This window comes from Mustela nivalis (genome assembly GCF_964662115.1).
Source record: "Mustela nivalis genome assembly, chromosome: X".
Lineage (NCBI taxonomy): Eukaryota > Metazoa > Chordata > Mammalia > Carnivora > Mustelidae > Mustela > Mustela nivalis.
In genome coordinates, this window is record NC_139040.1 from 45,054,170 (window position 1) to 45,078,113 (window position 23,944).

Consider the following 23,944-nt stretch of genomic DNA (forward strand, 5'->3'; position numbering starts at 1 on the left):
GGTTGGCTCTTGATTTTGGCACAGGTCATGATCTCAGGGTCCTGGGATTGAGCCCCTATATTGGGCTCTGCACTCAGTGGGGAGTCTGCTTGAGGATTCTTTCTCTCCCCCTCTCCCTATGCCCCTCCCCCTGCTCATACACTCACTCCCTCTAAAATAAATAAATCTTAAAATAAAATTAATATATTTAAAAGTTTTTAAATAGAAAGTTTTACATGTGTTTTGCAAAAATTAAAACAAGATAACTATAAAGAATAAAATATTTAAGTTTCTCCCTTTGTTCCTTTTCTAGCCCCATTTCCCAGAGTTAACCACTTTTAAATTTAATTTATATCTTTGCATATTTTTTCTATGTGGTGTATAATTAATTTTTGTTACTTTTGGGAACTAGATGTGTTATATTTTTTCTTCTACAATGGAAAATTTCCTTTGGTAATAAGTTATATTTGTAGTTAAGTTGTATTTATAATATAAGTTATATTTATAGTTATAGTTATATTTATAGTTTGCCAACAAACTATAATATTTACTAGTTAAAGATTTTAAAGAGAAATTCAAAATCTTACCAGTATGCTTGGTTTATCAATTTAATGTATCTTTGGCATTTCTCTATGAATATGTGGTATCAACTTATTCATTTAAATAGCCAAATGGTGAGCAAAATGTTTGTTTTGTGATTTATACCTTATAGATAATGAACTTTGGCAGAATACATTGCAGCTATTAAGAAACTTAGAACTGTAGACCTCAAGCATAAATGCAGAAAGTTTCAGTATGTGTTATTACTACAGTGAGAAACACTATAGCATAATTTCTAGATGTTCTTACATGACCCTTACTTTGAGGGGCTTATGTGAGACATGTTTTGCCAGATGGGTATGCAGTCTTTTTACAACAATAGAGTATGTCTGCCCACCATAACCAAACTTTCTCTGTGGTTCCAACCACAAAGAAGATAACATTGGAGCCATAGCTGTCACATAGCCATAGTGACAGTCTTAATGCTTTATTAGGATTATCTCTTGTAAAACAAAAGTCCAAGGCTGGGTTTTTTAATCCTGCCTTTCATTATGGGTACTCTAGATCATCCCATGAAGCTCATGTAGTTACTAATAACCCCATAACTTTTCCTTTGGAATGATATTGACTAGACTTATCATACCAACTAACTTCCTGTATCAGAGATTAGAAATTTACTTAATATTGAATTGTATCCTCAATAAGCAAAGAGCTATTACTATAGTCTCATAGGCACTCAGATTTGAGTGACACAAGAAATAAGATAGTTGAATGAAAATGATACTTCCAAATATTCATTAATATGATATACAGTCTTACTTCCCTTTATTTTATTCATAGATATGATTTGGAATGAACAGGAAAAGACTGAACTTTATACAGATAACTTTTGTAATGTATGTGGAGTGGTGCTACAGTTTGAATCACAAAGGATTTCACATTATGAGGTAGGTTAAAAATAATGGGAATAGAGTCTAAAGGATATTTTTATTTTATTTTATATGGTTTAATGTATACATGTATTTATATATTTGTTTATCCTGTACACTCATTTAAAGGAGGTTTTTAAATGTAGCCACTAAACTTCCTATTTTATTGTTTTTGATTCTTATGAAAATCCTGCGAAGTAGGTGATATTATTTCCCTTTTTTTTTAATTTTTTATTTTTTTATAAACATGTATTTTTATCCCCAGGGGTACAGGTCTGTGAATCGCCAGGTTTACACACTTCACAGCACCCACCAAAGCACATACCCTCCCCAATGTCCATAACCCCACCCCCCTTCTCTCAACCCCCCTCCCCCCAGCAACCCTCAGTTTGTTTTGTGAGATTAAGAGTCACTTATGGTTTGTCTCTCTCCCAGTCCCATCTTGTTTCATTGATTCTTCTCCTACCCACTTAAGCCCCCATGTTGCATCACCACTTCCTCATATCAGGGAAATCATATGATAGTTGTCTTTCTCTGCTTGACTTATTTCGCTAAGCATGATACGCTCTAGTTCCATCCATGTTGTCGCAAATGGCAAGATTTCATTTCTTTTGATGGCTGCATAGTATTCCATTGTGTATATATACCACATCTTCTTGATCCATTCATCTGCATTATTTCCCTTTGATGGATGAGGAGACTGGCTCAGAGAGATTCAGTAACTTACTAGCTTAAGTTTGGGGATTTGGGGTTTACAATCATTCTTTTTTATTCCAAAGTTTCTTTACTTTTCTTCACACCATTCTGCCTCCCTTTGTAGTCATCAAGCCACTATATCCTTCATGTCCTTGTAGTAAATATAAGGGAGGCATTATCAAGCTTGAGTAGAAGGGATATTATAGAACTCGAGTCTTCCTTTATAGTAAATAAGGGCTATAAAAACAAAATGAACCAGTCTTGCACTTAACTTAGCCAACATTTTTCTTTAAGCAGAACCATAGGATTATAAAGCTAGGAGAGGGAATATTTAAGGTTCTTACTCCTTTGGTTTATTTATTTAAAAACAGACTCAGAGGGGTCATGATTCTTTGTAGCATCATTGGTGTGACCAAGCTTAAAAATGATTTCTTCTGATTTCAAGTCCGGTGTTCTTTTCTTTCATTTGGTGTTACCCTTCCCTACCCCATTTCTATATCATAGGATGAGCTATTGGATTTCTTTCATTTCTAGTGTCTGGGTTACCAAAGGTACTAGATAAATTTACTTTAAAAAATACAAAGCCAGCTTTACTTTTTAAAACGCACTTTGTCTTGTCCATTGCAAATGTTACTGGCAGCTATATTTCAGCTCTTATGTTGACTGGGATTCAATTACTATAAATTACAGATAGGGAAATTTTGTTGGCTATGGATTGAGAGGACCTACATTCAGGCTTTAACCCCATCATTGTTGTATAACCCTGGACAAGTCACTTTGCTTCTCTGAGCATGTTTCTTGAACCTGCAAAATTGGGGTGGTAAAATCTCACTCACTAGGCTCATGAGAATTAAATGAATCAAATTATTGGACAGTGTCGAGTACATCCTCAGCCCCCAGAGTTCAAAGATTTGGAGTTAGTAAAGAGATACACAAAATCAAGGGGGCTCTGTGATAACTGTGATTCAAACCATTTGAATTTAAATTTGAGAAAATAGCTTTTTGTGAGCTTATGAAGTAATAGTATAGAAAATACACAAAAATATGAGAAAGTAGCATCCAGTTGTAATTCTGTCACTTGTAGGTAACTATTATTTAACTTCTCTTTTGCTGATATGATTCCACTATGCTTTCTACACACACGTGGGTACATACACTTTAACAAAATATAATTTTTTATATGATTTTTATTTCCTTTTTCAGGTAAGAGCATGTTCTGGACACCTGTCCTATTGGTACATCTTTTTATTTTTTTTGTAGTGTTTTAAGGACAATAAAGCATTATGTAATGTTATAGCATTTTTATTAATAAATATTTATTAAGAACTACAAATACTTCAGAACTTGGATGGTTATAAGGATTAAATTGTAAATAATACAGTGTTCTTATCTTCAGAGAACTCTGAAAATAATGCAGGCAATAAAAATATATTGCAAAATAAAATTTATGATATTAAAAAGCAAACAAAAATAAGTTTACACATTGTATAATTACAAAATATTTGCTACTAGCCTATAGTTAAAAATTTGGCACTTTATAAATTGAAATTGATATTTAAATGAAATTGATATTTAAAGTATTTCCAATTCTAGTACTTTGAAAGGTTATACATTTTTCAGAAAAGCTGGGTTTTTAAAAACATTTTATAGAATTCTGAACCTTTGAAAAGCTATTCTGCTCTGGGAAAATTTGGAGAGAGCAAAGCTAGACTTCCTGAGAGCCAAATTTATTATATTATGAAATAAGTACTTTTAAACTGAATTGTTTAAATTCCAGAGACAATTTGGAAAAGCAATATGGTTTTTTTTTTTCTGTTTAACTACAGTGAAAGACTGTACACTGCCAAAGCAGGCAAAATGGTAGACTACTTAAGTTGACATACACAAAAGCAGTAAAAATGACAGAATCTATATTCCCCACTGGAATTTCTCATTTGAATTTTAAAAAGCTAGAATGAGAATATTTTAAAATACAGTTTCTCTTGGCCCTAGGAGTTAGGTATTGATTTATTTTCCTGAGATTTATAGCCCTCATACTTGAAAAGAAAAGCAATATGGTTTTAATAAGAAGAGAAAATGAGCTGTACATGTTTCTTAAAATTCCATTTGTTAAGGATTTTATTATAGATTTTATAGGTTACCATTTTTTTTCTTTTTTTCAAATTTTTGTATAATTCTTATTAGTTAGTTAATTCTTATTAGTTAGTTAACATACAGTGCAATACTACTTTTAGGTGAACAACACGTACGTACAACAGCTGGTGCTCATCATAAGTGCATTCCTCAGTCCCCATTACCAATTTAACCCACCCACCTACCTCTCCTCTGGTATCCATCACTTTGTTTTCTGTAGTTGCATTTATTTCTTGGTTCACCTCTCTCTCTCTCTCTCTCTCTCTCTCTCTTTTCTCACTTTATTCGTTTGTTTTGTTTCTTAAATTTCACATGTGAGCAAAATTGTATGGTATTTGTCTTTCTCTGATTGACTTATTTCATTAGCATTATACTCTAATTCTAGCCATGTCATTGCAGATGGTAAGATATCATTCTTTCCTATGGCTGAGTAACATTCCATTGTGTGTATGTGTGTATGTGTGTGTGTGTGTGTGTGTGTGTATACACACACTACATCTTTATCCATTCATCAGTTGATGGACATTTGGGCTCATTCCATAATTTGGCTATTGTTGATAATGTAACATATTTTTAAATTTAAATTTCAGTGCCATCTGTTAGTTTGGTGCTTATGATTATTAAATTATCAAATCAAAATTATACATAACCTTCCATATATTTGAAAGTATTTCCATACACATACTCTACTTGAAAAGATGATTTTTTTCCTCTTTAGTATACAGCCTGGTTAATACTATCAGACTATCTCAGTGTATAGTATTTATTGCACATGTAAAATAGAATAGTACTGTTGAACTTTTGAATGTTTCTTATTTAAATTCCAGTTAGTTAACATAGAGCACAATATTAGTTTCAGGTGTACAAAATAGTTATTCAGCACTTCCATACAACACCTGGTGCTCATCACAAGTGCACTTCTTAATCCCCATCACCTATTTAACAATTTGCCCACTAACCTCCCCTATGGTAAACATCAGTTTTTTCTCTATAGTTAAGAATCTGTTTATTGGCTTGCTTCTATCTCTCTTTTTTCCCTTTGTTAGTTTCTTTTATTTCTTAAATTCCACATATGAGTAAAATCATATGGTATTTGTCTTTCTCTGACTTAACTTCCTTAGCATTATACTCTCCCTCTCCTACTCCATACATGTCATTGCAACTGGCAAGATTTCATTCTTTTTTTTTTAAAGATTTTGTTTATTTGTCGGAGAGAGAAAGAGAGAGAGGGAAGGAGGGAGAGGATAAGCACAGGCAGGGGGTGTAACAGGCAGAGCAGGCAGAAGGAGAAGCAGGCTCCCCGCTGAGCAAGAAGCCTTATTCAGGACTGGATTCCAGGACCCTGGGATCATGACCTGAGTTGAAAGCAGACCTTTAACCAACTGATCCACCCAGGCATCCCAGATTTCATTCTTTTTGATGGCTAAGCAATATTCCATTGTATATATATACCATTTCTTTATCCATTCATCAGTCAATGGACACTTGGGCTGTTTCCATAATTTGGCTATTGTAGAAAATGCTGCTATAAACATAAGTGTTCATGCATCCCTTTGAATCAGTATTTTTGTATTCTTTGGGTAAATACCTACTAGTACAATTGCTGGATCATAAGGTAGTTTTACTTTTAACTTTCTGAAAAATCTCTATACTGTTTTCCAGAGTGGCTATACCAGTTTGTATTCCCACCAACAGTGCAAGAGTGTTCCCCTTTCTCCACACTCTTGCCAATACCTATTGTTTTGTGTCTTGTTGATTTTAGCCATTCTGACAGATAAAAGGTTACCGCATTATAGTTTTGATTTGTATTTCCCTGATGATGAGTGATGTTGAGCATATTTTCATGTGTCTATTGGCCATCTGGATGTCATCTTTGGAACAATGTCTATTCATGTCCTCTGCCCATTTTTTAACTAAATTATTCATTTTTTGGGTGTTGGATTTGATAAGTTCTTTATATATTTTGGGTATCTTCTTTGCAGATATCTTCTCCTATTACATAGGTTACCTTTTTGTTGTGTTGATTGTTTCCTTCACTATGCAGAAGATTTTTATATTGATGAAGTCCCAATAGTGTATTTTTTTTATTTTATTTTTTAATTTATTTTCAGCGTAACAGTATTCCTTGTTTTTGCACCACACCCAGTGCTCTATGCAATCCGTGCCCTCTCCAATACCCACTACCTGGTTCCCCCAACTTCCCATCCCCCACCCCTTCAAAACCCTCAGATTGTTTTTCAGAGTCCATAGTCTCTCATGGTTCACCAGTAGTGTATTTTTGCTTTTATTTCTCTTGTCTCAGGAGACATATCTAGAAAGAAGTTGCTACGGCCGATGTCAAAGAGAAGGTTACTGCCTGTGTTCTCCTCTGGAATTTTTATTGTTTCAGTTCTCACATTTAGGTCTTTAATCCATTTTGAACATATTTTTGTGGATGGTGTAAGAAAGTAGTCCAGTTTCATTCTTTTCCATGTTGCTGTCCAGTGTTCCCAAATGACTCCGACAAAAAACGCTAGAGCTGATAAACAAATTCAGTAAAGTCTCGGGACACATAATCAACATATAGAAATCTGTTACATTTCTATACACCAATAACGAAGCAGCAGAGAGAAGTTAAGGAATCAATCCCATTTACAGTTGCACCAAAACCAGTAAGATAGCTAGGAATAAACCTAACCAAAGCAGGGAAAGACCTATAGTCTGAAAACTATAAAAGACTGATGAAAGAAACTAAAGAGGACACAAAGAAATGGAAATTAACCCACAGCACTAGGGGCAATTAATCTTTGACAAAGAAGTTTTGAGTTTTAAGGATGTTGTGCTTATTAAAATTTCTTTTTGTATTTATATTTAGATGTTTAAACAACCATTTTTTGCACTTATATCATATAGATATGTCCCTTCATTTTCTTCGAATACCTTTAAAAGTTCTGTTTCTCATGTTAAAGTTTTTACTCATCTAGTATTAAATTTTGCATATGGAGGAGGGTGTTTATGACAATTTTTCATACAGATAGCCTGATGTCCCAGCACTGTTTATTTCACAGTCCATTCTTTCTGCATTGGTTTGTGTGGTACTTCTGTCATATACTAAATTTCATATATATATTCTTGAGACTATTATTCTGTAGCATTGTATTGCTTTGTTTGCCTTTCTGTACAGTAGTTTCACCTCATTCATTACTATAGCTTTAAAATAAAGATATGTGGTGGCGAAATTTTACATGAAAAAAATCATCATAAAGTTAAAAGACAAACAGCATATTGAGTGGTATTTATAACAATAGATAGGACTATGTATCTCTTAAAAAGGAGATCTGAAAGAAAGAAAGCAAAATGTTAACATCTGTTAAAACAGAGTGGTGGGTATGGGCTTCAGCTGTATTATTTCCTTACTTTTCTGCAAGATGGATATATTTCATAATTTAAAATTCTATAGATAGTGATTATATCACAGCATGTGCTCAGGAATACTAGTTTCCCTTCTACCTACACCAACAGTTTTGTTATTCTTATTTTGTTACACATTTGTAGAGATTTTTCTAATATGCTTAACTTAGAAGGTTTAAAATTTTCACAAAAAAGAATTTTGAGAGGTAAGCAGTACAGAGCTGGTATGACAGTTCCATGGTATCATCAGGAACCTAGGCATTTTCTGTCTTTCTATTCTGCTGAACTAGCTTTTGTCCTCAAGATCCCCTAAAGTCCCAGATGACTGCTGGAACCGTGATCTTAATTCCAGAAACAGAAGGGAAGAAGGTTGGAAGGGCTCATCCCTCAGCATGTTAAAGAGATTTCTCAGAACTTCCACCCAGTGGTTCAGATTATATCTTATTGGCCAGAATCTAGTCACATGGTTACATTTTGTGGAAAGGGAGGCTGAAACATGCAGTCTTTTAGCTGGGTATACCGCCCAAGACATGTAACTAAGAAGAAGAAATTTGATATTGGGAAGCCACCAGGAGTCTCTGTCAACAACATAAAAGTTATTGATCTCTGAATTACAGCATTTTCATTATGAGATTCAGAGATTTGAAAAATCATGTGAAGCTCCTTCATAAACATGGTACAACACCACATATATTACAACTTACAAGTGCTATCCTCAAATCCAAAGAGGTGTAAACTCAGGGTGCTTCTGTTATTGCATAAACGAAGTCATATTGTATCTTTTTTCAGAGTGAAAAACATGCTCAAAATGTTAGGTTTTATTTTCAAATGCATGGGGAACAAAATGAAGTGCCTGGTAAGAAAATGAAGATGGATGTTAGGAATTTTCAGGTAAGTGGCCTATATTGATGTCGTAATTCTAAACTTTGAGTTATCAAATCATTTTAACAAGATTGTGCTTATTTCAGGTCCATAGAAGTGAAGTAGTGGACAGAAATAAATTTTGTGATCTCTGCAACATGATATTTAGCTCCCCAATTGTTGCTCAGTCTCACTATGTAGGAAAAGTCCATGCTAAAAAATTGAAGCAATTAATGGAGGAGCATGATCAGGCATCTCCATCAGGATTTCAGCCAGAGATGGGTAAGATTACATTCACCTCTTTAGCTTCAGTACAGGGTCTCCTGATCATTTTTTTTCCATCTTCGCTATCCATTTTTTTACTGGAGAGACTTTTGCTCTGGAGTAATAACTTGATTTCTCTTCTTCTGCCCAGTTAATCTTTTTCTGTGTCTTTGTCATTTAATATGGAGATTATAATTGCTAGCTGAATTTTAAGAAATGTTATGACCTGTCCCTTTTCATTTATTAAATACAAATGAAAGCAGGTGATTTATTATGCTGCTATGAAGAAACAACAAAAAGCAGCCTGGACTCTCCATTTTCTAATCAGATCATAAAATCTCACTTAGCTCCTTCTTCTTTTCCTTGTCATCAATCTCATTTTTTCTTCTTTAGTTCTTCCTAGAACATTATCTCACATATGTGTTCACACCAGTATTTTCACTATAATATAGTTATGATGTAGTGTTTTCTGACTATAACTATAAGCAAAAAAAAATAATGTTACAGAATCTCCTTCTACCCTGATAGTTCACTTCATTCCTCTTATAAATATAAAGTACCATCAACATCATCAATCAGTAATGGGTACTTATTTTATGCTAGATCACAAGGACACACAGAACTATAAAACATTTCCTTTTTCCTCCTTCCAGTGATGTTGAGTCATCAGCACATGAGATATCTAACCTAAAGATCTCGCTTCTGGCCTAAGGTGGCAGAGTACACCCTAGAAAACTGAACTTGTATTTTGAAAAATTTGTGTGCTAGAATAAAAAATGAGATAATTATTCCTCTGTAAAAAATAATATACTACATTCTCACTAGTTTCAACACTTTAGGAATAAGGCATGCGTTGTATGGAAAATTTACCAACATAAATTTCCAACTCATATGTGAGGCCTCACCCTACCTTAAAACATACTGTTTTATAAACATCTAATGAATCATTGAACACTACATCAGAAACTAATGATGTACTATGCAGTGGCTAACTGAACATAATAAAAAAATAAATAAAAGAATACTGTGAATAATAATATAAAAAATTAAACCAGAATTATTTTTAAACTTATTCTAGTCTTTCTAATTTTTGTGTATTTGTTTGTCTTCCTGTCTTCTAAAGAGGGTTGGAATCAATATTCCCTACAATAGAAAGCATCTTGTAAAGTCTTGTTTTCAGTCCCCCAAACTCATCAATTTAAGCTCATGTGGGATACTAAATGTAAGAACTCTGAAATAACTATAATTATAGAAACATATACTTTTATAGACTTAAACAACTGCATAAATTTTATTTTGATACAAATGCCACAAATCTGGACTGGATAGACTTACTGGGGTACTCAAGAAAGACACCAGCTTAGAAGTTGGTACCATCTGCTTTACCCTCACTAATTTTAAGAACCATCCTTTCATTGATTATTCCAATAAAGATAATTAGCCAATGCCTGATGTTGAATATTCCTTCTTGTACTTATGTTGAAGAAACCTGAAGACAGACTTGTATTCAAATTTCTATTCCCACAGAAAAGTAAATTCTTTTTAACCTGAGTGCCTTTATCCAACAGCACTGTGTGGAAAAAAGCCAGAGATAGCAATTTTCAAAGAATTCTGAATTCCCCTAATACTTTGTAATGAATGTAGCTCTAATAACTGAATATATGTTGATTACTTCTCATTACAACTATTTCAGCAGGTGTGCCTCTTACTACTTCTGCAGAATCAACTTTTCTGAAGCCCCTTGCTGTCAAGCCTCCTCCAGGTGGGATTAAAGACAAGACTATGCCTTCCTCTTCCAGCAGTGCTTTGGATTTGAATAATCCAAACAAGTATTGCAAGCTCTGTCCTGCTTCCTTTAATAGTCCATTAATGGCCCAACAGCATTATGTTGGGAAAAAACACAAAAGAAATGAAGCTAGAAAGAAGTTTGTAGACAACATAAGAGAGAAACCTCTTCCAGCAAAATCAGATGCAAATGGTAAACAGTAAAAATATCCCAAAACTCTTTCATAGGAAGTTTATATTTTATAAAACATACTGACTTATGTATATATCAGTTTGCTGTAGGTTGATAGTACTGATGGTATTATACAATTTTAGATGAGTAAGGACTTCAGAGTCCATCTAGTTCTGTCTGTTGGTTTTCTAGAAAATGAGACTCAGAAAAGTTTAGATGACATTTATTAATTATAGAATCAAATATAGGTATCCCCATGGTTCCACGTTATATCATAGGTACATAAGGAAGTATTTTTAATTAGTGTTGTGTGCTTACATTATTCAGTCACTAAGTATGGCTTAAGTGTCTCTAGGGTGCTAGGCTAGTCTTTGTTGGGAATACAAATGAGGATATACCATTTTCACTGAAGGAGCAAGTGTATAAAGTTGTTGGGTTTATAACACTTCATTGCAAGAGGCTACAGACATGAATTTTTGTGTACATATTTTTGGTAACTAGAGGAGTGAAACACCATGGTTCAGAAAACCTTCATTGAGGAAGTATATGATTTAGAGTGGTAGAAGTGGGAAGGAGAATTAACAGAAGAGCTAGAAAGAGTGGCAAGAATTCAGGCACAATAAAGATTCTGATCCTGACTGGAATAATCCACTTGCTCTTCTAACCATATTTTTTTTTTCATTTTTCCCCCCACAGGCACCTTCTCACTACTAGTGTATTTTATTCCTTTTTCATATTCTCCCTTCCATCCACTTCTTTTCCTCCACTTGCTGTTATTTTTCAATTCTTTTCTTACTAGAACTTTCTGCTTCATGTGAAAATGTTCATTTCTCCCACCTTGAAGCCCTATTCTTTGTCATATGTAATTCCTTATGTTCTGGTTCTTCTGTGTCTCTGCTTCTTTTCTGTTTTCTTCGGGGGATTTTTTTAATGCATTACCTAAATGTAGGTGTTCCTGTGGCTCCATTCTTGACCTTATTCTACAAACATGATCTAAGCTGTTTCCCTGATTTCATCTCTTATCTGTATGCTTATGACCTTTCTGTCAAGCTTTGGATTCATATCTCCAACAGGCAGCTACTGCTTTACCTGGATACCTCATATCCATTTCAATCCCACTCAGTCACTCAGAATAGAAACCTGTAATTAACTGTGAATTCCCCAACACTACCTTCTTTACTTTTTATATCTAATGAAACACCAAGCCGTGACTGTTTTACCTGTTCCCTTATCTCCAGCCCTACTCTTCCCATACTAGCTCAGGCCCTCAACACCTTTCCTAGAGCTTTGCTACTCAAAGTGTGGTTTGTGGCCAGCATCATCAGCATCACTTGGGAGCTTGTTAGAAAAAAGAATTTCAGGCCTCATTGCAGACCTACTAAATCAGAAACTGCATTTTGACAAGATGACTAGGTGATTTGTTCTCGCAATAAATTTTGAGAAGCATTGTTCTAGAATATTGCCACAGCCTCCTAACCACTCTCCCTACCATCAGTTTTGTCTCTCCAAATGTACCCTCAATTTAACCATGAGAGTGTTTCACCTAAAGTACACATCTTTCCATGTCACTCCCTACTTTAAAATCCTCGCTTGATTCTCCTTTTTCTGGGGATAAAAATCTAAGCTTCACAGCTCTTTATCATCTTTCCCTGCATACGTTCTCCAGGCTTATCCCCTGCTACTTCCTGCCATATCTGTATAGGTCAGAACCAACAAACTGCTTATGGTTTCCAGAAACCATTACCCTATTTCTTGTTTCTGTGCCCTTTTTCATGCTGTCATTTTACCTGAAACATCTCCATGTTCCTCTTCTTTATCTAATTCCTACTCATTCTTTAACATACTACTTCCTAGGAAGCCTTTTCTGTTCCTTCAAGACTTATCTTCTGTGCTTCCTTAACCTGCATGTATAATTTTCTCTCCATGTGTCTTTATCTCCTACTAGAATGTGTAAGGTATTTGAGGAAAGGGATTTCACCTAACTCTAATGTATTTCCAGTGCTAGCGATAGAAACTGGCACAGAGTAGGCCTCCCTCAATAGCAATTAGTTTAATATAGAATCAGTGAACTACTAATCTTGATATATTGAATGCTAACCCTGCATTTATACTATTTAAGTTTCCCAATTAATGTGATTCAACATATCCCAAAAAGTTATATAGAGATCCATGTTTTTATCTAGGAATTTGAAGAATGTTGATTTAGGCAAAAGTAGAAATAAAAGTGGTAGAGTTTCAGAGCACTGAAAAGAAATAAAATGAAAAAAAAGTGGTAGAGCTAAAAGTAGTAGATGTTTGGAGAAATGACAAGCTTTAACTTGTTAGAGTATTTTTCCTATTGCTAGGGTGAGGATATTTTAAATAAGTACCTTCTAGTTTAAAGGCCAGCATTAGGTAAAATTGGAACTGAGTCAGCTATGAGAAGTGTATATAGCCTGGTCACAACTAAAGGGAGAGTCATGTTAGCATTCTGAAGTTTCAAGATTATTAGAATAAGGGAAGGATATTGGTGAAATTTTCATCTGGCCAGGGAGGAAGGCTGACCATTAGCATAATAGAGCTCAAAGAACAAATTTCCAGCCCTGCTTTTGACTGTTCCATTTTAAGAACAGTAAACATTTGAGGATTAAAAAATAGCTAGAGAATTTAAATTAGCTAATGAGAATTTCAAAGAACAGAACAGCAGAAGCCCATATTATAAGCAAGCAAGTGGTAAGACAGAAACAGTTTGATATATGACACTTTGACTTTTTCATTCATCAGCCCATCTTCTCTCTTCTTTCTGTCTCTGCCTTTTTTTCCATCTGTTGTGTTTATATATGTTCCTACTATACCTAATCTCTGTCTGTCTTCATCATTCTCACTGCTTTCTTCATGTCCCTCATCCAGCCCAGATCTTATTAGCACAGGAATGGCTACCATAACGATATGGAACTAAAGTATGTATGTATTTTTTATTTATTGTATTTGTTTTGTTTATCTTACTAATTTCTAGCTTCATTATTGCACTTAGATATCTCACCTTCACCTGTAACTCAACATACCTAAAATCAAATTAATAATCTTCTCTAAAACCAACTTAAATTTCCCAAGATTCCTGTCTTTGCCTGTTGTACCATTTCTTAGTTACCTGCATTTGAATCTTTGATGGCATCTTCAACTACTTTATTTTCCTCTATCTTGCCCATCAACAAGTCTTATCAAGTCTTATTAGAACTATTTTTCCTTTCCATTACATTTCCACTATCATCATTTCACACTTCAATCCTGTAACAACCTCCTGGAGGGCCTTACATATACCTCATTGTTACTCTCTTGTTCTTCAGTACCAAGATTTCAACCCTGGATCAGTTCCACAGTCCCCATTTTCTACTTTTACATTCAGGATACTGAGTGATGCTGTTGAAAATTTTGTAAAGCTAGAGACTGGGTACCTTGATAGAGTCTTGGAATCCCATCTCTGTGGACTTATCGTCCTGTTTCCTTTACTTTTCCCTTCACTTTCCTCTCAGCAATGATTTTAAAACCCACACCATTGTCCAGGACTCTCTTCCACTCTTCTACGCTTCCCCCCTCACACCTTTCAGATAAACTTATCTCCCACATTCAATCAGTCACCAAGTTTTGCCAGTTTTTTCTTTTTTAGTTTTTCCAGTTTTGATGGTATATTTCACCAATCTCCCTGCTCCTGCCTATCCCTACTGTGTTCTACCTCATGCCCTCCTTATCTCTTGCCTTGTCTAGTTATTTACATACATGTGGTCTCCTTACTTTGAGGCTTGTTCCTCTCAAATTTATCCTCCATATTGCAGCTACAGGAGAGACTTCTCTAAAACACACAGCTGACCATGTCACTTACTGCTTGAAGCATTTCAAGGTTTCCAAATTCACAGGATAAAAAGTCTAGGCTCCTTAGCATAACACTTACATCTCTCTGACCTGACACCCTTTTGCCTTTCCCATATTGTCCTGTTATATTTTATTCTACAACAATTCCAAATTTTAAGAAGTTCTTAAAACACTTCTATGTTTCTATCGTGCTAGTCCATCTCCATACAATACTATTCTCAACTTTTTTCAACAAGATAACTGTTGTTCATCCTTCCAAGTTAACTAAGGCATCATCTCTTCCAGTAGCCTTCTTCAGACCCCCATACTGTGCTAAGTGCCTCTGCTTCTTTGAGCTCCCATACCCCCTAAGCATACCTCTTACCTTTTACCAAATGAGATTGAAATCCTTTATTTATATGTTTCTCACTTGCATTTGTGAGCAACCTGCCCATTTTATTCATCTTGTACCCGTAGAATCTAGCGTGATGTTTGGTGCCACATAGGTGCTTAGTGTTTTTTGAACAGATTATTTGAAGTCAACACATCATGCCCATTTCTGTCTCTCCCATATCTGATACTGTTTTCATCCCCTGGAATGCCCTTATCTGCCTTCCTTATAATTCAAATCCTTCTTATCCTCCCAGATCCATCATAACTTCCCTCACTTGTCTGGCTGCTGATATTCTCCCCCTCCTCTGATTCCTCATAGATTTCACTGTTCATTGAGAGTTGTGCTAATTATAGCCCGTTAAATGAGTTAGCCTCCTTAGACAAAAGATTATATTTTACCCTGCAATATCCATCTTAGCACTTTATATGGTAATAAGTACAGTTTTTTTCATTATTTGCTAATTGTTTATTGAAAGGCAGTGTCATATAGAAGGATAAACATAGATTGAAAGATATGTTTGAAGTCACTTACCCAGTTGTACCTTAGATTCCTGAGGTGTAAAGTGAAAATAAGGCTACTTCACAGGATTTTCAAAGGATGAAATGAAACAGCACAGTACCCATCACAGAATAGGTGCTTAACAAATGTTACCTTTTTTTTTTGAAATGTTTGTTCACCTGTTGTAATTTAAAAACAGGTAAATTAGACTTTTTCTACTTTTCTTCATAAAGTAAATTCACATTAAGCTGTACTTTTCTTTATATTAGGCTCTCAATTGGTTATTTTCCATTTAAGCTATTAGACCAATGGTTCTCACCTTGACTACATGTTAGAATTATGCAAGGAACTTTTAGAAATCTCAGTGCTCAGGCCATCCCACAAATCAATTAAATTAGAATCCCTAGGACCTACACATTAGTGTTTTGTTTTCTGTTTTTTAACTCCCTAACTGATTAGGATATAGAGCTAAGATTGAGAACCACAACAGTAGACTATAAAGATAGGTACTTCCCCAATCTGTGCTTTGAAAACAAAGGTCTCAGTCTGGGGAGTTATAAGATAGATCTGTGATTAGGAGAAAAATGGGCACCACAGGTGTTTGGTTATGGGAAATTCTGAAAGGTATGAGATTTGAAGAAGCTTGAGTTTCTGAATGAAGTCAGAAGTAAGGAATCCTAGCAGAGCTGAGGGCAGCAGAGCTGGATAGGGACAAGGAGCAGACCAAGATGGAAGAATAGAAAGTATAAGAAATAGAATAGATTAAAGAGATTTAGAGTATACTTACCTTGGTGAGCATTAAGTAATGTATAAAATTGTTGAATCATTGTATTGTTTACCTGGAATTAATGTAACACTATATATTAATTATATTTCAATTAAAAAAGGAAAAGATAAACATAATGGAAGCAGGTTACAGAAGAATTAAACCAGGAATTTTGATCTTGGAGCCAATAAATAGGCTTCATATCTTCAGAGAAAGTGTTTACACCATTTTTATATATTATTTTCTGAGATGTCTATATCTAGAAAAAGATAAAGAATATCAGTGTATGAAAAAGACAAGAGCTAAGGTTATAGTAATCAGACCACAGAGTTCCAGAACTGCCTCTGGACCTTTCATATGTGACCTGCAGCTTCTCTAAACCCATATATTACCTATATTATAATCTTCTGATATAATTTGTAAAAAAAAAAAAAAGAGGAACTGAGGAGAATATTATGTATACTGTATACTTTATAAGCACTAAACAAATATGTAACACCCCTAAAATCTAACCTGAGTTTATAATCATAATGAAGATCATTGGCTCAATATTAGGGCAATGGTGCTCAATGGCTGTATAAAAAAATCATCTAAGAATGCTTTCAAAAAGTAAGAAAGCCTGGTTCCACTCCTAGAGATTCTGATTTAAACGGTCTGATGTGGAGCTGTAACATGAATATTTTTAGGTTTCCACATGGTTCTAATATGTAGCTAGCATTGAGAACCACTAACCTAGAGTAAATCAGGATTCCTGCTTATCTTGCATAATTTCGGTGCTCTCAAAATGTATGGTGTTGGCCAAGCAAATCTGAATGTTAATTTTTGCACTTGTTAAATAAGGATATTAATAATTTTTTGAAAAGTTTGTTGTGAGCATGCATAGTCCTGGCTTTAGACCTTGGCTTTGCAGGAAGTCCAGCATCTTCACAGTAGATAAACCTCAAATCAGGAACTGACTGGACCACAAACAAACTTGGCAAACACTGATAAATAATCAAAGAACAAGAAAGGCATTCCCTTAGTGTATTTCCCACACATTCTCTAAGAATAATTACCTGAGCTATTGTTAAAATACAAATTCCCTCTCATAGAGACAGTGTATCATGTTCTCCAGGGGAGGGAACTGGGGGTCTATATTTAAGTAATACTCCAAGTAATTCTTAGCAGAGAAGTCTGGGAAACACTGTCACTTAAGTTAATACACTGTCATTCTGGTATTGATTTATGGTAGGAGGAGATAAATATTTTTTCAGTCCTAAAGGTTTTTAAAACTTGGATCTATCACCCAGGTATCCCTTTTTTAGGATCAAATAATATGGGAAACCAAATTAAATCTGTAAGTGATTTGGTGAGCATGAAATCAGAGCACTGGCAGAGAGGATAGTTATGAGGAGTCATTCATTCAGTCTTTGGCATAACCTGCTGAGTTCTCCTGGGCCCACTAGAGTATCTGTCAATTGTAAGCAGACTCCTCGTGTTCTTCCATATTATTGTATTTCTTTCCCCTTGACAATATTCTCTTGTTTCTATGAATGATCTTTGCTTGGACAAAGCCAGTACACTTGATAATAATTAATTTAGCATCCTTTGGATGATTAAATTGCTCTTTGATTTAAAAGATGACCTCTCTTGACCCTAAAATTACTGCAGCCACCAATTTGTTGCCTCTTCTTTAGGGTGGGATTATTTCATATTTAGCTTATGAAATTTATTAACTTGCTACTTCTAACCAAAGAGGAAGTGGAAGAATAATGAAGTTAAGAAAATAAAGATTAATTTATCCCCTGCTTTCAATTCTACCTAAGAAGCAGAATAGAAAGGTAGCTGGTATAGCTATAGTTCTTGACTCTTTTGAAGTGGTAACTAGTAGTTTTGTTTTAGAATCTTGCTTTCAGCTTTTATCCTGAGAGTGGGGCTCTCTGAACCTCTCTCCTTTCTAAAATCTGTCTGTGGAAATTACTTTCGATAAACTAATGCACTACAGTGATTTCAGGTAAGAGAGTAAAAATTTGCTTTTGTTTAATCTTTTGGGACCTTTCAGGTTTTTGTTGGGCAGAAAAAGAATTAGGAGCAAGCAGAAAGGTTGGTTAAGGGATTAAGAGATTGGGCGTACTAAATTTGAAGTGCCTGCTGCACTTTGATGTAGAAACAATAGGCAGGCAGATAGCAGTTTCTTAAGAAAGAGTCCAAGCCTAGAGAAGCAATGTGATGTAGTGTAAAGAATTCTGGGCTCTAAATTAAGAAGTATGAGCACCGAGAGGTTATCTCTATTACTAACTGGCTCCTTGAGTTTGACCAAGTCATTTGACCTCTCTGGACCTTACCTTCAAATTGAGAAAGTTCAGTAGATAATCTCAGTAAATTCCTGTCCAGTTCTGTGATTCTAAATGTGTCTACATTGATCTGCTTAACTTGGACTCTCTATTTTTTCAGCATTTAGTATGAGAACCTACGTTTGTCATATTTGTAATATCACCTTTACATCTTTAGAAATGTTCCGGTCCCATATGCAAGGAAGCGAACACCAAATTAAGTAAGTATTTTTTTTTTTTTTACCAAAATGCTCCTGTGACAACAAAGGGCAGAGCTTCTGTCAAGTACCCTTGCATGTATTTTACAAACTTTCTAGGCATTCATTTCCCTATGAGTGGATACTGCTATAGGTGATGGCATTTGTAGGTGATAGTATTTGATACTGCTAAAAGTGATGGTATTTAAATCCCCTAGGGACTTTCCTAGCCAAGATAGTATACTGGCAGAGCTGGGTAATTGGCACCCCTGCTAACCAGACAGCATTGTCCTTTTCTGGAGAAATGCTAAAGGATCATTCTCATTGAGCCATACGAACTCAAATGAGTCTTGGAAGGTTGCTTAGTTTCAGGAGATAGTGATCTGGTCATCATCCTTCTAGCAAGGTACAGTGGTTAAGAACAAAGGTCTTGCTGTTGGACAGATCTGGATTGGAATATCAGATCTGTGTTTCTAACAAGCATATGACTTTCGACAGCTCCAATATGAAGTGGCTGTAATGAAATGTTAAAAATTTAAAAAAATTTTAAGAAAGAAATGTTAAAAATATTTGTAAGGTGCCTGGCCTGACATATAATAGGAGCTCAATAAATATTTATTCCATTCTATTTGATTGTTTTAAGGAGAGGATTAAGTGGACAATTAGGGATTGGATAAGTCAAGTAGCAGGACAGAGGGGCACTTAACTATTGTATTGTTTGTTTGTTGCTTTAAAAATCAAACCATAGTGTTTCTGTTACATTATTTTATTCTGGTAGAAAATATTTCTACTTTGAGTCTAAATACTTAGGAGCTAAATTGTCTGATTAATCTTCATTTAGACTCTTTTTTTTAAATCTCAGAGTTCCAGAATAAATATCCACTATATTTGTAGATCTATACAAGAAGCTAATTAAAACTTCTAAAACAATGTGACATTCAGATCAGACCATTTGGGGGCATTAAATATTATTGACCCTTTTCCACATATCCCAACATGCCTTACATTTTAAGTACTAAGACAGTAGCAGCTATGTCTACATCTTTGTACCCATCTTTCCTTTTATCTCAGCCCTTTTTTTGTGTGTAAAAAATCATGAGGTACATGGGAAGTATCTGACTGTCCCTGCTTGCTGCTTCTTTTTGGTGTAAAAAGTGATGATTTATAGCTTTTATATTGCAGTAGGTTTTTAAAAATTTGCTTGGGCTTTTGTTGTTTTTGTTTTTCCAAACTAATCTTTTGGAAAGCAAAGAAAATATTCAGAATAAAATAACCTAGTAACAATAACTTTCTGCTGTCTTCTTTGCAGAGAATCCATTGTTACCAATCCAGTGAAGAATTCGAAGACACGAGACTCTTCCCAAGATGAATGTGCAGATTACATCCAAGTGCAGAAAGCCAGAGGACTGGAATCCAAGACTTGTTTCAGAAAGATGGAAAGGGGTTCTTTGGAAACCCGTGGGTACAGGGAAGTAGTTGATTCCAGATCCAGACATAGAATGTTTGAACAAAGACTCCCATGTGAGTCTTTCCGCACATACCCAGGATCATATAATATTTCACAAACAGGAGAAAACCAGTTACCTCATTGTTCACCAGCTCATTCAAAGAAGACCTATGACTCTTTCCAAGATGAACTAGAAGATTACATCAAAGTGCAGAAAGCCAGAGGACTAGATCCAAAGATTTGTTTCAGAAAAAAAAGAGAGAACTCTGTGGAAACCCGTAGGTACAGAGAAGTTGATTCTGGACCCAGACAAAGAATGTTTGAGCCAAGATTTTCACTTGAGACTTCTCATACCTACCAACAGCCATATAATATTTCACCAGTAGAAAGCCAGTTACATCACCGGTTACCAGCTCGTTCAAAGAGGACTTACGATTCTTTCCAAGATGAACTTGAAGATTACATCAAAGTGCAGAAAGCCAGAGGATTAGAGCCAAAGACTTGTTTTAGAAAGATTAGTGATAGCTCTACAGAAACCCGTAAGTACAAAGAAATGGTTGATTCCAAACATAGAATGTTTGAGCAAAAACTCCCATTGGAGGCTTCCCAGACCTATACAGGATCATACAGTATTTCACAAGCAGTAGAAAACCAGTTACCTCATTGCTTGCCAACTAATGACAGCAAACAAAGACTAGACTCTATGACCTCTTGTCAGCCCATCAGAGACTATTTCTCAGAAAAACCAGTACCCCTTAGCCTTAGTCAGCAAGAAAATAACTCTGGCCCATACAGTGTAGAATCTGAAGTTTACAAGCACCTCTCTTCAGAAAACAGTACCAGTGACCATCAAGCAGGTCATAAACGGAGACATCAGAAGAGAAGAAGGCACCTGGAGGAAGGTGAAGAAAGGCCAGAGAAAGAGCAGTCCAAGCATAAAAGGAAAAAGAGTTGTGGGGATACTGATCTAGACAAGGACAAGAGCATCCGACAAAGGAAAAGAGAGAGAGATAAAGTCAGTGTCAGTTCAGGAAAGCTTAAACATCGGAAAAAAAAAAAAAGCCATGGTGTACCTACTGAGAAAGAAGAACGTAAGCACAAGAAAGAGAAAAAGAAATCTGTTGAAGAAAAGACAGAAGAGGAAATGCTTTGGGATGAATCTATTCTTGGATTTTGAGCTTTTAAGTTTTGTTTACCCAAAGATTAATAGAAGAAATATCTAAGAATATGGATTTAGACAAACAGGAACATCTAGTAAAGAGAAGGAGCAGTGGATACAGTCAGTATCAGTTTAGGAAAGCTTAGTTTTTGTGTGTGTAAATTGGAATTGAATTGAAAGAAGAAACAAGCTTAAACCTACCTTCTGAGAAAGAACATAAGAAAAACATAAAAACACAACAAAAACAAGAGAAAAGGAAACCTGTTGAAGAAAAGACCAGAGTCAGTGTTTTGGGAGGAGTCTGTTTTAGGAATTTGAACATTTCATTTTATTTGCCTAAGGATGAATTGATGGAATCAGTTTAGAAAATGGATTTAGACAAAAAACAAAAACATCCAATGAAGAAGAGAAGAGGTGAATATGGTCATTGTCAATTCAGGAAAGCTTAGTTTGGGGGCAGGGTGTAAAAAGTGGAAATGAATTGAAAGAAGAAACAAGCATAAACCTAGCCTCTGAGAAAGAACAACATACCAACACAAGAACAGAAAAGAAAAGGATACCTGTTGAAGAAAGATGGTGCTTTGGGATGAGTCTGCTCTTGGATTTTGAACTGTTTTTAGTTTTTACCCTTAAGGTTGAGTTGAAGAAATAAATTGAAGAGCTTGGTTTCATGAAATTGTTATTTGAATTTTCCTAAGTGAATAGTTAACTTTAACCTCTAACAAAAGCCAAGTGAAGTAAAAGTATTCAATTTGCCTTGTCCTCAAGGTACTTTTCCTCATTTTCTTAAAAGAAAAATTACGTTTCTTACATATAATGTAATTTTGTTTAATGAGGTTATCCCTACTTCTGTTCATCAAATTGCTGTGGTGGTGAATTACTTACCCATGGGAGATAATTTATTTTAAATGAGAGAACTACCAGGCATTACAGAATCCATTCCTTGTTTAGGTTTGTGTTAGTGTTGTTGATATTTTGTTGTTGTTGTGTGTCTATTTGTTTCTTGGTTTTCTTCAAGAAAAATGTATGAAGCGACTTAGACCAATTTTTTTTTGTTAAATATAATTTGCAGTGTATTTTTGTATTTTCTAAATCTGAAAGTGAAAATGGAAGTCTATAGTAAGTTTAGATGATATATAGTTTTAAAAAGCTCTCAAAAAGTACTGATACAAAATCAGTCTATATTCTGCAAATGTTTATATTATAATAAAGTGTTTTAATTTCTACATATTGTTTTGTGTAACCAATCATTTGCCAGCCAAAGATGATTTTATGTGGGGAATGAGAGGAGAAACAATTATGCAATTTGCACGTCTTACGAGATCACAATGTGAGATTGTAATAATTTCATTTATTTCACATCTTGCTTAGTAGAAGCAGACTTGAGTTCAGTTTTAAGTTAAAAAATTCGACCAACTAAATAACTTGAAACTGAAAAAGGAATAATTTCCCAAGTGGGAGAGGGCTGTGAGAGTACATTACCTTTAAATTGTTTCATCTTGATTTTTTTTTACACTGGTGCTCCCTTCTTTTATGATTGGCACCTCCTGTAAATATTGAACATCACCATGGTACAGTAGAAAGTAATACTGGGAGTCAAAATCCCAGGATTCTGGTCTCAGTTGTACCATCAAGTTGCCATGTGACTTTATGGGAATATTATCAGAATCCAACATGGAGTCATCAGGAATAGGAAGAATAGGCTATAGTATTCCCTTGATGTGTTAATCTTATCAAAAAGGTAAATAAATTTAGATGGTAATGTATCTGCATGTAGCCAACACATTTAATAGTCCTTTTTCCTTGAGATTTTGTTGAAATGGTAAATGTGAGCCAAAGCATAATATGATTGATTGGGTTTATGCCAGGTTGGTATAGTCTGAAAGGGAGTTAGATAGCTCTCAAATTAACTTTTCTTCCACAAGACTTTGGTTGGTATAAGATTATTTGGTGCTACACTACTACTTTTTTTTTATTTTTTTTTTCACCATAACAGTATTCATTATTTTTGCACCACACCCAGTGCTCCATGCAATCCGTGTCCTCTCTAATACCCACCACCTGGTTCTCTTTTTAACACATCTGGTATAGTGGTGAAAGGAGAGGGGAAAGAACCACAGCAGAGCAAATAGACTGTGAATTAACAAATAGACTGTGAATTAGCTACACGAATGGCAAGATCTTTTTCTGAATTTGGCAAAAAAAAAAAAAAATGCAGCTCTTTTCCACAGAAAACGCAAGACAAGATTATTGAATTGTAAGCATTTTTAGAATTGGTGAATTATTTTGCAGAAGTCCCATTTTTTATGGAAGGGTGGAGGGTAGAAATTCAAAACTATACATCATCAGAATATTCACTAAGACACCAAATTGCTCTGATCTTTTCCAAATAACTTAAATAGATCAATGATTTATTAAAATTAGCAGCACACAATTTCATCAACATTGTGTAAATCATAAAAATTTTAACATTAAAATCATTTAAATTATGTGGGGTGGCAAGTTTGGAGAGGGAAAAGTGTGTGCTGTTGACTACATTCTTGGGAAAGTTACCAGGGACTTGCTCTAGAAATTGGTTTTGAAAATGTCTAGGA

The 23,944-nt window shown here is 34.9% G+C and overlaps 1 protein-coding gene across 8 annotated transcripts in view; it reads left to right on the forward strand.

The window, feature by feature from the left end:
• The window catches only part of ZMAT1 (zinc finger matrin-type 1), a 35,801-nt gene extending 13,225 nt beyond the window's left edge, over positions 1-22,576 (forward strand). For 2 of the 8 annotated variants that reach the window (XM_082717153.1, XM_082717158.1), the window contains exons 2-7: positions 1,360-1,466; positions 8,457-8,558; positions 8,636-8,810; positions 10,486-10,770; positions 18,669-18,768; positions 20,054-22,576. In XM_082717153.1, the coding sequence (XP_082573279.1) occupies positions 1,360-1,466; positions 8,457-8,558; positions 8,636-8,810; positions 10,486-10,770; positions 18,669-18,768; positions 20,054-21,368 (2,084 nt within the window). In that variant the 3' untranslated portion in view covers positions 21,369-22,576. Of the gene's footprint in view, positions 1-1,359; positions 1,467-8,456; positions 8,559-8,635; positions 8,811-10,485; positions 10,771-11,571; positions 13,693-18,668; positions 18,769-20,053 lie in introns of those variants that run through there. The other 6 variants (XM_082717156.1, XM_082717157.1, XM_082717154.1 and 3 more) reach the window with 6 other exon arrangements.
• The last annotated feature ends 1,368 nt before the right edge of the window (positions 22,577-23,944 follow it).